Source organism: Panulirus ornatus, chromosome 7, assembly GCF_036320965.1.
Source record: "Panulirus ornatus isolate Po-2019 chromosome 7, ASM3632096v1, whole genome shotgun sequence".
NCBI lineage: Eukaryota > Metazoa > Arthropoda > Malacostraca > Decapoda > Palinuridae > Panulirus > Panulirus ornatus.
Genome location: NC_092230.1, coordinates 30043978 through 30059430, shown reverse-complemented (window position 1 = coordinate 30059430; position 15453 = coordinate 30043978). Strand labels below are relative to the sequence as shown.

The 15453-nt window shown below is 40.1% G+C and overlaps 2 protein-coding genes across 3 annotated transcripts in view; one reads left to right on the top strand and one right to left on the bottom strand.

The window, feature by feature from the left end:
* The window catches only part of LOC139749342 (ETS-related transcription factor Elf-5-like), a 45571-nt gene extending 32323 nt beyond the window's left edge, over window positions 1–13248 (bottom strand). The window contains exon 1 of the mRNA XM_071663061.1: window positions 13029–13248. Within this exon, the coding sequence (XP_071519162.1) occupies window positions 13029–13238 (210 nt within the window). The 5' untranslated portion in view covers window positions 13239–13248. The remainder of the gene's footprint in view (window positions 1–13028) is intronic.
* Window positions 1–15453, top strand: part of LOC139749490 (uncharacterized) — a 225073-nt gene that overhangs the window by 48078 nt on the left and 161542 nt on the right. The window lies entirely within an intron of this gene.

Below are 15453 nucleotides of genomic sequence, written 5' to 3'. Positions count from 1 at the left end.
ATATATATATATATATGTATTTTTTTTTTTTTTTTTTTTTTTTTTTTTTTTATACTTTGTCGCTGTCTCCCGCGTTTGCGAGGTAGCGCAAGGAAACAGACGAAAGAAATGGCCCAACCCCCCCCCCCCCCGCCCACATACACATGTACATACACACGTCCACACACGCAAATATACATACCTACACAGCTTTCCATGGTTTACCCCAGACGCTTCACATGCCTTGATTCAATCCACTGACAGCACGTCAACCCCTGTATACCACATGACTCCAATTCACTCTATTCCTTGCCCTCCTTTCACCCTCCTGCATGTTCAGGCCCCGATCACACAAAATCTTTTTCACTCCATCTTTCCACCTCCAATTTGGTCTCCCTCTTCTCCTCGTTCCCTCCACCTCCGACACATATATCCTCTTGGTCAATCTCTCCTCACTCATTCTCTCCATGTGCCCAAACCATTTCAAAACACCCTCTTCTGCTCTCTCAACCACGCTCTTTTTATTTCCACACATCTCTCTTACCCTTACGTTACTTACTCGATCAAACCACCTCACACCACACATTGTCCTCAAACATCTCATTTCCAGCACATCCATCCTCCTGCGCACATCTCTATCCATAGCCCACGCCTCGCAACCATACAACATTGTTGGAACCACTATTCCCTCAAACATACCCATTTTCGCTTTCCGAGATAATGTTCTCGACTTCCACACATTTTTCAAGGCTCCCAAAATTTTCGCCCCCTCCCCCACCCTATGATCCACTTCCGCTTCCATGGTTCCATCCGCTGACAGATCCACTCCCAGATATCTAAAACACTTCACTTTCTCCAGTTTTTCTCCATTCAAACTCACCTCCCAATTGACTTGACCCTCACCCCTACTGTACCTAATAACCTTGCTCTTATTCACATTTACTCTCAACTTTCTTCTTCCACACACTTTACCAAACTCAGTCACCAGCTTCTGCAGTTTCTCACATGAATCAGCCACCAGCGCTGTATCATCAGCGAACAACAACTGACTCACTTCCCAAGCTCTCTCATCCCCAACAGACTTCATACTTGCCCCTCTTTCCAGGACTCTTGCATTTACCTCCCTTACAACCCCATCCATAAACAAATTAAACAACCATGGAGACATCACACACCCCTGCCGCAAACCTACATTCACTGAGAACCAATCACTTTCCTCTCTTCCTACACGTACACATGCCTTACATCCTCGATAAAAACTTTTCACTGCTTCTAACAACTTGCCTCCCACACCATATATTCTTAATACCTTCCACAGAGCATCTCTATCAACTCTATCATATGCCTTCTCCAGATCCATAAATGCTACATACAAATCCATTTGCTTTTCTAAGTATTTCTCACATACATTCTTCAAAGCAAACACCTGATCCACACATCCTCTACCACTTCTGAAACCGCACTGCTCTTCCCCAATCTGATGCTCTGTACATGCCTTCACCCTCTCGATCAATACCCTCCCATATAATTTACCAGGAATACTCAACAAACTTATACCTCTGTAATTTGAGCACTCACTCTTATCCCCTTTGCCTTTGTACAATGGCACTATGCACGCATTCCGCCAATCCTCAGGCACCTCACCATGAGTCATACATACATTAAATAACCTTACCAACCAGTCAACAATACAGTCACCCCCTTTTTTAATAAATTCCACTGCAATACCATCCAAACCTGCTGCCTTGCCGGCTTTCATCTTCCGCAAAGCTTTTACTACCTCTTCTCTGTTTACCAAATCATTTTCCCTAACCCTCTCACTTTGCACACCACCTCGACCAAAACACCCTATATCTGCCACTCTGTCATCAGACACATTCAACAAACCTTCAAAATACTCATTCCATCTCCTTCTCACATCACCGCTACTTGTTATCACCTCCCCATTTGCGCCCTTCACTGAAGTTCCCATTTGCTCCCTTGTCTTACGCACCCTATTTACTTCCTTCCAGAACATCTTTTTATTCTCCCTAAAATTTACTGATAGTCTCTCACCCCAACTCTCATTTGCCCTTTTTTTCACCTCTTGCACCTTTCTCTTGACCTCCTGTCTCTTTCTTTTATACTTCTCCCACTCAATTGCATTTTTTCCCTGCAAAAATCGTCCAAATGCCTCTCTCTTCTCTTTCACTAATACTCTTACTTCTTCATCCCACCACTCACTACCCTTTCTAAACAGCCCACCTCCCACTCTTCTCATGCCATAAGCATCTTTTGCGCAATCCATCACTGATTCCCTAAATACATCCCATTCCTCCCCCACTCCCCTTACTTCCATTGTTCTCACCTTTTTCCATTCTGTACACAGTCTCTCCTGGTACTTCCCCACACAGGTCTCCTTCCCAAGCTCACTTACTCTCACCACCTTCTTCACCCCAACATTCACTCCTCTTTTCTGAAAACCCATACTAATCTTCACCTTAGCCTCCACAAGATAATGATCAGACATCCCTCCAGTTGCACCTCTCAGCACATTAACATCCAAAAGTCGCTCTTTCGCGCGCCTGTCAATTAACACGTAATCCAATAACGCTCTCTGGCCATCTCTCCTACTTACATAAGTATACTTATGTATATCTCGCTTTTTAAACCAGGTATTCCCAATCATCAGTCCTTTTTCAGCACATAAATCTACAAGCTCTTCACCATTTCCATTTACAACACTGAACACCCCATGCATACCAATTATTCCCTCAACTGCCACATTACTCACCTTTGCATTCAAATCACCCATCACTATAACCCGGTCTCGTGCATCAAAACCGCTAACACACTCATTTAGCTGCTCCCAAAACACTTGCCTCTCATGATCTTTCTTCTCATGCCCAGGTGCATATGCACCAATAATCACCCACCTCTCTCCATCAACTTTCAGTTTTACCCATATTAATCGAGAATTTACTTTCTTGCATTCTATCACATACTCCCACAACTCCTGTTTCAGGAGTATTGCTACTCCTTCCCTTGCTCTTGTCCTCTCACTAACCCCTGACTTCACTCCCCAGACATTTCCAAACCACTCTTCCCCTTTACCCTTGAGCTTCGTTTCACTCAGAGCCAAAACATCCAGGTTCCTTTCCTCAAACATACTACCTATCTCTCCTTTTTTCACATCTTGGTTACATCCACACACATTTAGGCATCCCACTCTGAGCCTTCGAGGAGGATGATCACTCCCCGCGTGACTCCTTCTTCTGTTTCCCATTTTAGAAAGTTAATACAAGGAGGGGAGGATTTCCGGCCCCCCGCTCCCGTCCCCTCTAGTCGCTTTCTACGACACGCGAGGAATACGTGGGAAGTATTCTTTCACCCCTATCCCCAGGGATAATATACATATATATATACATATACACACACACACACATACACATACATACGCACATACACACACACACACACACATACATATATATACATATGAAAAATGTAAGAAACAATTTATAAAACAAACTTTTAGCTTGAAATGAATGAAAAAATGAATGTCACATAATGGTTCAACCTCTGGCTATGGAAAAGGAAATGTACAATTTATTCACACAAACGTCAATAGCAGTTCTCATCAATTTCACCACTGTATCAATAAGCTTCAATGTCTAAGCTACATTTTTCTCCAACTTCACTATTTTCTTGTCAAAAACACCATGCATGAAAACTATCACTCCATTAACACAACTATAAACATTTACTTCCCCTTTATATGTATATATATATATATATATATTTATATATATATATATATATATATATATATATATATATATATATATATATATATATATATATATCCTATGAGTCCACGGGGAAATGAAACACGGTAAGTTCCCAAGTGCACTTTCGTGTGGTAATCACATCATCAGGAGAGATACAAGGCAGAATTATAAGTCAGTTGATATACAATGGAGAGACGTAGGTAAGACGCCATTTGGTAAACAAGTGACTGTCCAAGACAGACAACGAGCGTATCATAAATTTATTATGTGAACAAGAAGGGGAATTGTTTACAAATTCTATCAACACTAGACCTATCCAGTTTGTATAGACCCTCACTAATATCAAAGTTATAATTCTTTGTATATTCAACGATTGAAGAATCAATGATATTTCTCGTGGTACTGGAGTTAGAGTTAATAACTGAGATGGCATTATTCCAGTCAGTACAATGATCATAGTTTTTAACGTGATTAAACAAGGCATTTGATTCTTGTCCTGTTCTTACACTATACTCATGTTGCTTAAGTCTAACGGAAAGATCGTTACCAGTCTGCCCAACATAATACTTATCACAATTTCTACATGGCACTTTATAGATGCATCCAGGAGAACTTTCCGGCGTGTTCCTGATTAAGATATTCTTTATAGTATTATTGTTGCTGAAGGCAGCTTTTACATGATTTAAGCAGCATGGGAAGTAAATTAAGAATCCTTTAGAAGCAGTTAATTCTCATTTCAATAAAGGACTGAAGTTGTTGAAAGGTAATGGTTCTCTTATTAAAAGTTTGTCATCTTTGTCCCCTTCATAGCCATATACATATGGACTTATCAAAACACATAAACCAAATTTTCCAGCAAGACCTTTAGTGAGTTGAGTCTGCTTCATCACATATAAATTGTCAAAGTGGATAGTTTCTTTATGAAGCCATTTAGTGGGTTAGATATCAAATTCTAATATCATGAACAATGTAAATTTAGTTAACAAGCTTAATAATCTCAATGTTAATTTTGTTTTCAAACTTGTTAGTTTTGATGTTTCCTCACTGTTCACAAAAGTTCCAGTTGATGACACCTTAGAATATTCATTTGATATTTCGGATGATATTCGTTTACCTGTTTCAAAGTCTGTTTTTTATTGAACTGATACAGTTGTGTATAAAAGACTGTGTATTTCAATTCAGTGGAGAATATTATGCTCAAAAATTTGGTATGGCAATGGGTAACCCTCTATCACCTTTACTAAGTAATATTTGCATTGAATTATTTGAAACAATTTTACTGAAGGATACCTTACCAATTAATGCAGTTTGGTTTAGGTGTGTGGATGATGTTCTTTGTGTTTGGCCAACAAATGAAAATTTACAAACATTTCTTCCCTTACTTAATAATTTTGTACCTTCCATCAAATTTACTGTAGAAAATGAAAATAATGGTATTTTACCATTTTTAGATTGCATGATCCATATGCAAGGAAACAAGTTTAAGTTTAGCATATACAGACTCCCTATGAATGCATGCTCGTATATCCATTATTACACATCTCATCATGACAGAGTTAAATTATCATAATTTCAATCTATGTTCCTTAGGGCATTACGTATTTGCAGTCCAGAGTTTATTGATGATGAGTTTCAGAAGATATATTTTATTGGATCCAAGTTAAAATACCCTAGATCTTTCATTGATAAATCCCTTAAGTTAGCAAAGAAATCACTGTATAGAGTTGAACCCAAACCTCCCACTGACACCAAGAATCTTTTAGTTCTTCCTTTTAATAATAATTTTACTTTACTTCATATGTTGCCTCCTTTAAAGTAAAAGTTGCCTTCAGCAACGATAATACCATAAAGAATATCTTAATCAGGAACTCACCAGGAAGTTCTCCTGGATGCATCTATAAAGTGCTTTGTAGAAATTAAGATAAGTTTTGTGTTGGGCAGACTGGTAAGGATCTTTCTGTTAGACTTAAACAGCATAGATTTGGTATAAAATCAGAACAAGAATCAAAAGCATTGTTTAATCACGTTAAAAACTATGATCGTTGTACTGACTGGAGTAATGCCATCTCAGTTATTAACTCTAACTCCAGTACCACGAGAAATATAATTGAATCTTCTATTATTAAATACACAAAGGATTATAACCTTAGTATTAGTGAAGGTCTATACAAATTGGATATGTTTATTGTTGATAGAATTTGTGAACAATTCCCCTTCTGGTCCACATAATAAGTTCATGATACGTCGTTGTCTGTCTTGGTCAGTCACTTGTTTACCAAATGGTGTCCTAGCTACGTCTCTTCATTGTATATCAACTGACTTACATTTCTGTCTTGTATCTCCCCTGATGATGTGATTATTACACGAAAGTGCACTTGGGAACTTATCGTGTTTCATTTCCCCTTGGGCTCATAGGAATACACTTGATCACGCGCTAAATTGCGATCCTTTCCAGTATATATATATATATATATATATATATATATATATATATATATATATATATATATATATATATATAGTGAGTGGTGGGATGAAGAAGTAAGAGTATTAGTGAAAGAGAAGAGAGAGGCATTTGGACGATTTTTGCAGGGAAAAAATGCAGTTGAGTGGGAGACGTATAAAAGAAAGAGACAGGAGGTCAAGAGAAAGGTGCAAGAGGTGAAAAAAAGGGCAAATGAGAGTTGGGGTGAGAGAGTATCATTAAATTTTAGGGAGAATAAAAAGATGTTCTGGAAGGAGGTAAATAAAGTGCGTAAGACAAGGGAGCAAATGGGAACTTCAGTGAAAGGCGCAAATGGGGAGGTGATAACAAGTAGTGGTGATGTGAGAAGGAGATGGAGTGAGTATTTCGAAGGTTTGTTGAGTGTGTTTGATGATAGAGTGGCAGATACAGGGTGTTTTGGTCGAGGTGGTGTGCAAAGTGAGAGGGTTAGGGAAAATGATTTGGTAAACAGAGAAGAGGTAGTAAAAGCTTTGCGGAAGATGAAAGCCGGCAAGGCAGCAGGTTTGAATGGTATTGCAGTGGAATTTATTAAAAAAGGGGATGACTGTATTGTTGACTGGTTGGTAAGGTTATTTAATGTATGTATGACTCACGGTGAGGTGCCTGAGGATTGGCGGAATGCGTGCATAGTGCCATTGTACAAAGGCAAAGGGGATAAGAGTGAGTGCTCAAATTACAGAGGTATAAGTTTGTTGAGTATTCCTGGTAAATTATATGGGAGGGTATTGATTGAGAGGGTGAAGGCATGTACAGAGCATCAGATTGGGGAAGAGCAATGTGGTTTCAGAAGTGGTAGAGGATGTGTGGATCAGGTGTTTGCTTTGAAGAATGTATGTGAGAAATACTTAGAAAAGCAAATGGATTTGTATGTAGCATTTATGGATCTGGAGAAGGTATATGATAGAGTTGATAGAGATGCTCTGTGGAAGGTATTAAGAATATATGGTGTGGGAGGAAAGTTGTTAGAAGCAGTGAAAAGTTTTTATCGAGGATGTAAGGCATGTGTACGTGTAGGAAGAGAGGAAAGTGATTGGTTCTCAGTGAATGTAGGTTTGCGGCAGGGGTGTGTGATGTCTCCATGGTTGTTTAATTTGTTTATGGATGGGGTTGTTAGGGAGGTGAATGCAAGAGTTTTGGAAAGAGGGGCAAGTATGAAGTCTGTTGGGGATGAGAGAGCTTGGGATGTGAGTCAGTTGTTGTTCGCTGATGATACAGCGCTGGTGGCTGATTCATGTGAGAAACTGCAGAAGCTGGTGACTGAGTTTGGTAAAGTGTGTGAAAGAAGAAAGTTAAGAGTAAATGTGAATAAGAGCAAGGTTATTAGGTACAGTAGGGTTGAGGGTCAAGTCAATTGGGAGGTGAGTTTGAATGGAGAAAAACTGGAGGAAGTGAAGTGTTTTAGATATCTGGGAGTGGATCTGGCAGCGGATGGAACCATGGAAGCGGAAGTGGATCATAGGGTGGGGGAGGGGGCGAAAATTCTGGGAGCCTTGAAGAATGTGTGGAAGTCGAGAACATTATCTCGGAAAGCAAAAATGGGTATATTTGAAGGAATAATGGTTCCAACAATGTTGTATGGTTGCGAGGCGTGGGCTATGGATAGAGTTGTGCGCAGGAGGATGGATGTGCTGGAAATGAGATGTCTGAGGACAATGTGTGGTGTGAGGTGGTTTGATCGAGTAAGTAACGTAAGGGTAAGAGAGATGTGTGGAAATAAAAAGAGCGTGGTTGAGAGAGCAGAAGAGGGTGTTTTGAAATGGTTTGGGCACATGGAGAGAATGAGTGAGGAAAGATTGACCAAGAGGATATATGTGTCGGAGGTGGAGGGAACGAGGAGAAGAGGGAGACCAAATTGGAGGTGGAAAGATGGAGTGAAAAAGATTTTGTGTGATCGGGGCCTGAACATGCAAGAGGGTGAAAGGAGGGCAAGGAATAGAGTTGAATTGGAGCGATGTGGTATACCGGGGTTGACGTGCTGTCAGTGGATTGAATCGGGGCATGTGAAGCGTCTGGGGTAAACCATGGAAAGCTGTGTAGGTATGTATATTTGCGTGTGTGGACGTATGTATATACATGTGTATGGGGGTGGGTTGGGCCATTTCTTTCGTCTGTTTCCTTGCGCTACCTCGCAAACGCGGGAGACAGCGACAAAAAAAAAAAAAAAAAAAAAAAATAATATATATATATATATATATATATATATATATATATATATATATATATATATATATATATATATATTCCTATGAGTCCACGGGGAAAATGAAACCCGATAAGTTCCCAAGTGCACTTTTGTGAAATAATCACATCATCAGGGGAGACACAAGAGAGAAACATAAGTCAGTTGATATACATCGATGAGACGAAGCTAGTACGCCATTTGATGAACATGCGATTGTCCAAGACAGACAACGAGCGTTCATAAACTTATCATTTTACAAATCTTATCAACAATGAAGTTATCTAATTTGTAGAGACCATCACTAATATTAAGATTATGATTCTTTGTGTATTTAATGATAGAAGATTCAGTGATATTTCTCGTGGTTAGATTTAATAACTGAAATGACATTACTCCAGTCAATACAGTGATCATAGTTTTTAACCTGATTAAACAAGGCATTTGATTCTTGTCCCGTTCTTATACTCTATTTATGTTGCTTAAGTCTAACAGAAAGATCCTTACCAGTCTGCCCAACATATAACTTATCACAATTTCTACATGGCACTTAATTGATGCATCCAGGAGAATTTTCTGGTGAATTCCTGATTAAGATATTCTTTATAGTATTATTATTGCTGAAGGCAACATTTACATTAAAGGATTTAAGCAACATGGGAAGTAAAATTGCTATTAAAAGGGAGAACTAAAAGATTATTGGTGTCAATGGGAGGTTTGGGCTCAACTCTATAAGAGGATTTCTTTGCTAACTTAAAGGATTAATCGATGAAAGACCTAGGGTGCTTTAACTTAGATCCAATAGAATATATCTTCTCAAGCTCATCATCAATGAACTCTGAACTGCAAATACGTAATGCCGTAAGGAACATAGATTGAAAAGATCATAATTTAACTGTCATGTTGAGATATGTAATAATGGATATATGAGCATACATTGGTAGGTTTTCTGTATATGCTAAACTTAAACTTGTTTCCTTGCCTATGGATCATGCAATCTGAAAATGGTAACACACCAATCTTTTCATTTTCTACAGTAAATTTGATGGAAGGTACTAAATTGTTAAGTAAGGGGAGAAATATTTGCAAATTTGCATTTGTTGGCCAAATATAAAGAACATCATCTACATACTTAAACCAAATTGCATTAGAAGGTAAGATATCCTTTAGTAATTCAGTTTCAAAAAATTCCATATAAAGATTACTCAGTACAGGTGAAAGAGGGTTACCCATTGCCATACCAAATTTTGAGCGTGATAATCTCCATTGAATTGAAATACACAATGTTTTATACACAATTTCATCAGTTCAATTAAAACAGACTTTGAAACAGGAAAATGAATATCATCCAAGTCACCAAACAAATATTCTAAAAGGTCATCAACTGGAACTTTTGTGAAAAGTGAGGAAACATCAAAGCTAAATAGTTTGAAATCAAAATTAACATTGATATTGTTAAGCTTGTTGACTAAATCTACATTGTTCATGATATTAGAATTTGATACCTTACCCACTAGAGGGCTTAATAAAGAAACTAACCATTTTGACAATTTATATGTGATAGAGCGTACTGAACTCACTATAGGTCTTGCTGGAAAATTTTGTTTATGCGTTTTGATAGAGTTGTGATTTTAGACAAAAGTAACTATTAATGTAAAATGAATGATCTTTTAAATGATGACACAACATTTTCTAAACTCAATAAAAATCCATTAGAAGCATTTAATTCCCATTTCAGTAAAGAAATGAAGTTGTTGAAAGGTAATGGTTCTCTTATCAAAAGTTTGTCATCTTTGTCTCATTGCCATATATTTATGGACTTATCAAAACGCATAAACAAAGTGTTTTCACTGAACTGATAAAATTGTGTATAAAAGCCTGTGTATTTCCTCAATTCAGTGGAGATTATTATGCTCAAAAATTTGGTATGGCAATGGGTAACCCTCTTTCACCTGTACTAAGTAATCTTTATATGGAATTTTTTGAAACAAAATTACTAAAGGATATCTTACCTTCTAATGCAATTTGGTTTAGGTATGTAGATGTTCTTTGTGTTTGGCCAACAATGAAAATTTGCAAATATTTTTCCCCTTACTTAACAATTTAGTACCTTCCATCAAATTTACTGTAGAAAATGAAAAGAATGGTGTGTTACCATTTTTAGATTGCATGATCCAAGGGCAAGGAAACAAGTTTAAGTTTAGCATATACAGAAAACCTACCAATGTATGCTCATATATCCATTATTACACATCTCAACATGACAGAGTTGAATTATCATCTTTTCAATCTATGTTCCTTAGGGCATTACGTATTTGCAGTCCAGAGTTTATTGATGATGAGTTTGAGAAGATATATTCTATTGGCTCTAAGTTAAAGTACCCTAGATCTTTCATTGATAAATCCCTAAGTCAGCAAAGAAATCCTTTTATAGAGTTGAGTCCAAACCTCCCATTGACACCAAGAATTTTTTAGTTTTCCCCTTTGATAATGATTTTACTTTACTTCCCATGTTGCTTAAATCCTCTAATGTAAATACTGCCTTCAGCAACAATACTACTGTAAAGAATATCTTAATCAGGAATTCACCAGAAAATTCTCCTGGATGCATCTATAAAATGCCATGTAGAAATTGATAAGTTTTATGTTGGGCAGACTGGTAAGGATCTTTCTGTTAGACTTAAGCAACATAAATATAGTATAAGAACGGGACAAGAATCAAATGCCTTGTTTAATAATGCTAAAAACTATGATCGTTGTATTGACTGGAGAAATGCCATCTCAGTTATTAACTCTTAACTCTGTTACCACGAGAGATATCATTGAATTTTCTATTATCAAATGCACAAAGAATTATAATCTTAATATTAGTGATGGTCTCTACAAATTAGATAACTTTATTGTTGATGAAATTTGTAAAATGATAACTTTATGAATGCTTGTTTTCTGTCTTGGACAATCGCATGTTTACCAAATGGCGTCCTAGCTTCGTCTCTTCGATGTATATCAACTGACTTATATTTCTCTCTTGTGTCTCCCCTAATGATGTGATTATTACACGAAAGTGCACTTGAGAGCTTATCGTGTTTCATTTTCCCCGTGGACTCATAGGAATGTTTTGATCACGCGCAAGATTGTGATGCTTTCCAATATATATATATATATATATATATATATATATATATATATATATATATATATATATATATATATGTATATATATATATATATATATATATATATATATATATATATATATATATATATATATATATATATATATATATATATCTATATTTGATTATAGTTAAGGAGATAGCCCAAATTTGGGTCTCAGTTGCCCGTGCCGTCTCATGTAACCTAAAATAAAAATGTCAGGGATGGTGAAGGAGAGTGTAGCGAAAAGAGTCTCTGTTGTGGTCGCCATGGTAGTGTAGGGCAGATGATGACCCGTGTGTAGTATGCCTTGCTGTCTTGTACAGCCTCCTTCCCTGACACTTGGGTTCCACACCACATCTGTCCACTCCCCGTCGCACACTAGCCAACCTTACCAACACATCCATCCATATATCCCGATAGTAGCTACATCCAGCCATACATCACCACAGTAGCTACATCCAGCCATATTTATTCCAACAGTAGGAATATTCATCCATATATCCTGACAGTAGCTTCATCCAGCCATGTATTCCGACAGTAGCTAAATCAAGCCATATATCCCGACTGTAGCGAAATCCAACCATATATATTGACAGTAGCCACGTCCAGCCATATATCCCGACAGCAGCCACATCCAGTTATATATCCTGACAGTGGCCACATCCAGCCATATATCCCGACAGTAGCCACATCCAGCCATATATCCAAACATTGGTCGCATCCAGCCATATATCTCCACATTGGCTACATCCAGCTATATATGCCCCCACATGGGCCACATCCAGCAATATATCCCTGTATCAGCCACATCCAGCCATATATCCCCATATCCCCACATTGGTCACAACCAGTCATATATCCATATATTAGCCACATCCAGCCACACATCTCCACATTGGCCACATCCAGCCATATATCCCCACATTGACAACATCCAGCCATATTACCCCACATTGGTCACATCCAGCCATATATTCCTACAGTAGACATATCCAGGCATACATTGCTACCTGCAGCCACATCCAGGCATACATTGCTACAGTAGCTACATCCAGGCATACATTGCTACAGTAGCCACATCCAGGCATACACTGCTACAGTAGCTACATCCAGGTATACATTGCTACAGTAGCCACATCCAGGCATACATTGCTACAGTAGCTACATCCAGGCATACATTGCTACAGTAGCTACATCCAGGTATACATTGCTACAGTAGCCACATCCAGGCATACATTGCTACAGTAGCCACATCCAGGCATACATTGCTACAGTAGCTACATCCAGGTATACATTGCTACAGTAGCCACATCCAGGCATACATTGCTACAGTAGCCACATCCAGGCATACATTGTTACAGTAGCCACATCCAGGCATACATTGCTACAGTATAGGCATATACCTATTATAACTAGGTCTCGTTTCAGTACTCACCACATTTGTCCAGTTATTCATAGGAAGCAAAAGGAAGTTGGCCATCTCGTCGCTGTGGCTTTCGGCTTCCCTCCTCGGTTGCTCTTGACTCATTGCTGAGAGGGCAGGGAAGCAGGCCTCGTCTGTGATGCCATAGAGAGGGGAGAAATAGTAAAGATGGTTTTGCTTTTCAGGGAACTGGAATATTTCATTAGGTGTCATGTTTGCCATTTCTTTTCTCTCTTTCCCGGCGACAGTCTGGTCTCGGTCCTTAGTATTTCCCTTCGTTCTGTTTCCAGCGTCGTTTGTCTTACTCAGGTTGTTCTGTGGATGTCCTGATGCTCTTCCTTTGTGGTGCGTCTGTGAGCGACGTGTAATCTACCGTGCTCCCATGTGTTAATGCTTCTCAGTATCTTTGCAGAGTCATCTAGTTGCACTCACAGTCTTTCTTCATACAGTATCTCCGTGTCGGTAGTCGCACAGTATGACGTTACACATGAAGGTAAGCCACTCAAGCCTGTAGCCTGGTGATAGCGCCGACCTCTTCTCAGTTCACTGGCTGAGAAGGTGCCTCCCGTGAAGGTGCGATAGGGTTCTTCACCCACGTGCTATAGTAAATATATTGGTCTAACAGTCTTCACTATAGTGACGAGATAGTCTTGGGCAAAGGGAGACAGAAACTCTGTTCACCAAGGTGCCCCCGTCTTGAGCATCATGGAATAGAGGTTCATCGGTACAGAGGTGTAGAGTGGGCGGTGTGTCTGGTATTTGGTCCTCCCACAGTACACACACACACACGCACAAACACGGAGACACACTGCCGGAGCGAGGTTTGTCAGCGTCTCCACAACTTACTAGCAGGAGGAGGAGGAGCAGCACTGCAGCCGTCGGCTGGACGCTCTACACTAGGTAAGCTGGCTCCTCATGTCCACACTAAATAGGCTCCTCCCCGTGTCCCACAGTTACCGGGAGAGAGAGAGAGAGAGAGAGAGAGAGAGAGAGGGGGGGGATTTGATACGTATTTTCCTCGTTAGAGAGAGAGAGAGAGAGGTACCTTCCTTGGGCGAGCCAGCATTAAACCCCGCCGGTGATGATGGTGTTGAGGGCAGCATGTTGTTACAATAAAGTCACATCTCGAAGGGAGGGGAGGGGATATGACGTCATTATTAACGTCTCCTCTGTCCAGGGCGCGTCTCTTACCCATCCCCGGGATAGAAAACTCACCGGTCCACCCTCATCGTACTCACTGACCCTCATGTACATCCACACACACTCTCGGAGACACATACACCCTCTACGAAGACTCGAACACATGAACGAAGACCCCCCCCAGCACACCCAAGAAGATTGAAAAAACACCCAAGAAGACTCTCATCTGCATTCACGAAAACCCATGCATATACCCATGGAGTCTCATTCACACCACCGAGGACTCATGCACACCTACTGAGACTCATGCACAACCATGAAGACACAAGCACACACACACGAAGACTCATACACACCCATGGTTATTCTATGCACACCCACTGAGACCCATGCACACCCACTAAAACTCATGCACGCCCATGAAGAATCATGCCGACCCACAAAGACTCGTGCACACTCACGAAGACCCATGCACACTCATGAAGACCCGTGCACACCAACGAAGATACATACACACCCACAAAGATTCATGCACACCCGCGAAGACCCATGCATACCCACGATGAACCATGCCCAATCATGAAGACCCATGCAAACCCACAAAGACTCATACACACCTACGAAGACCCATGCACACCAACAAAGATTCATGCACATCTATAAAGACCCATGCACACCCAGAAAGACCCGTGCATACCCACGAAGATCCATGCACACCCATGAAAACCCATGCGCACCTACGAAAACCCATGCACACCCACGAAGACCCATGAACACCCACGAAGATCCAGGCACACCCACGAAGACCCATGCACACCCACGAAAACCCATGCATACCCACAAAGACCCAGATACACTTACGAAGACCAATGCACACCCACAATGACCCATGCACATCCCACGAAGACCCATGCACACCCTCGAAGACATTTGCACACCCACGAAGACCCATGCACACCCATAAAGACCCATGCACACCCACGAAGACTCATGCACACCCTCGAAGACCCATGCACACCAACGAAGACCCATGCGCACCCACGAAGACTCATCCACACCCACGAAGACTCATGCACACCCACAGAGACCTATGCACGCCCACGAAGACCCTTAAAACAAACATCCATGAAGACTCATGCACAGCCACGAAGGCCCATTCACACCCACGAAAACCCATGACCAGTAAAACCTTTGCACACCCACAAAGACCCATGCACGCCCACGAAAATCCATTCACACCTACGGAGACCCATGCACATCCACGAAGACCCATGCACACCCACGAACACCCAGGCAG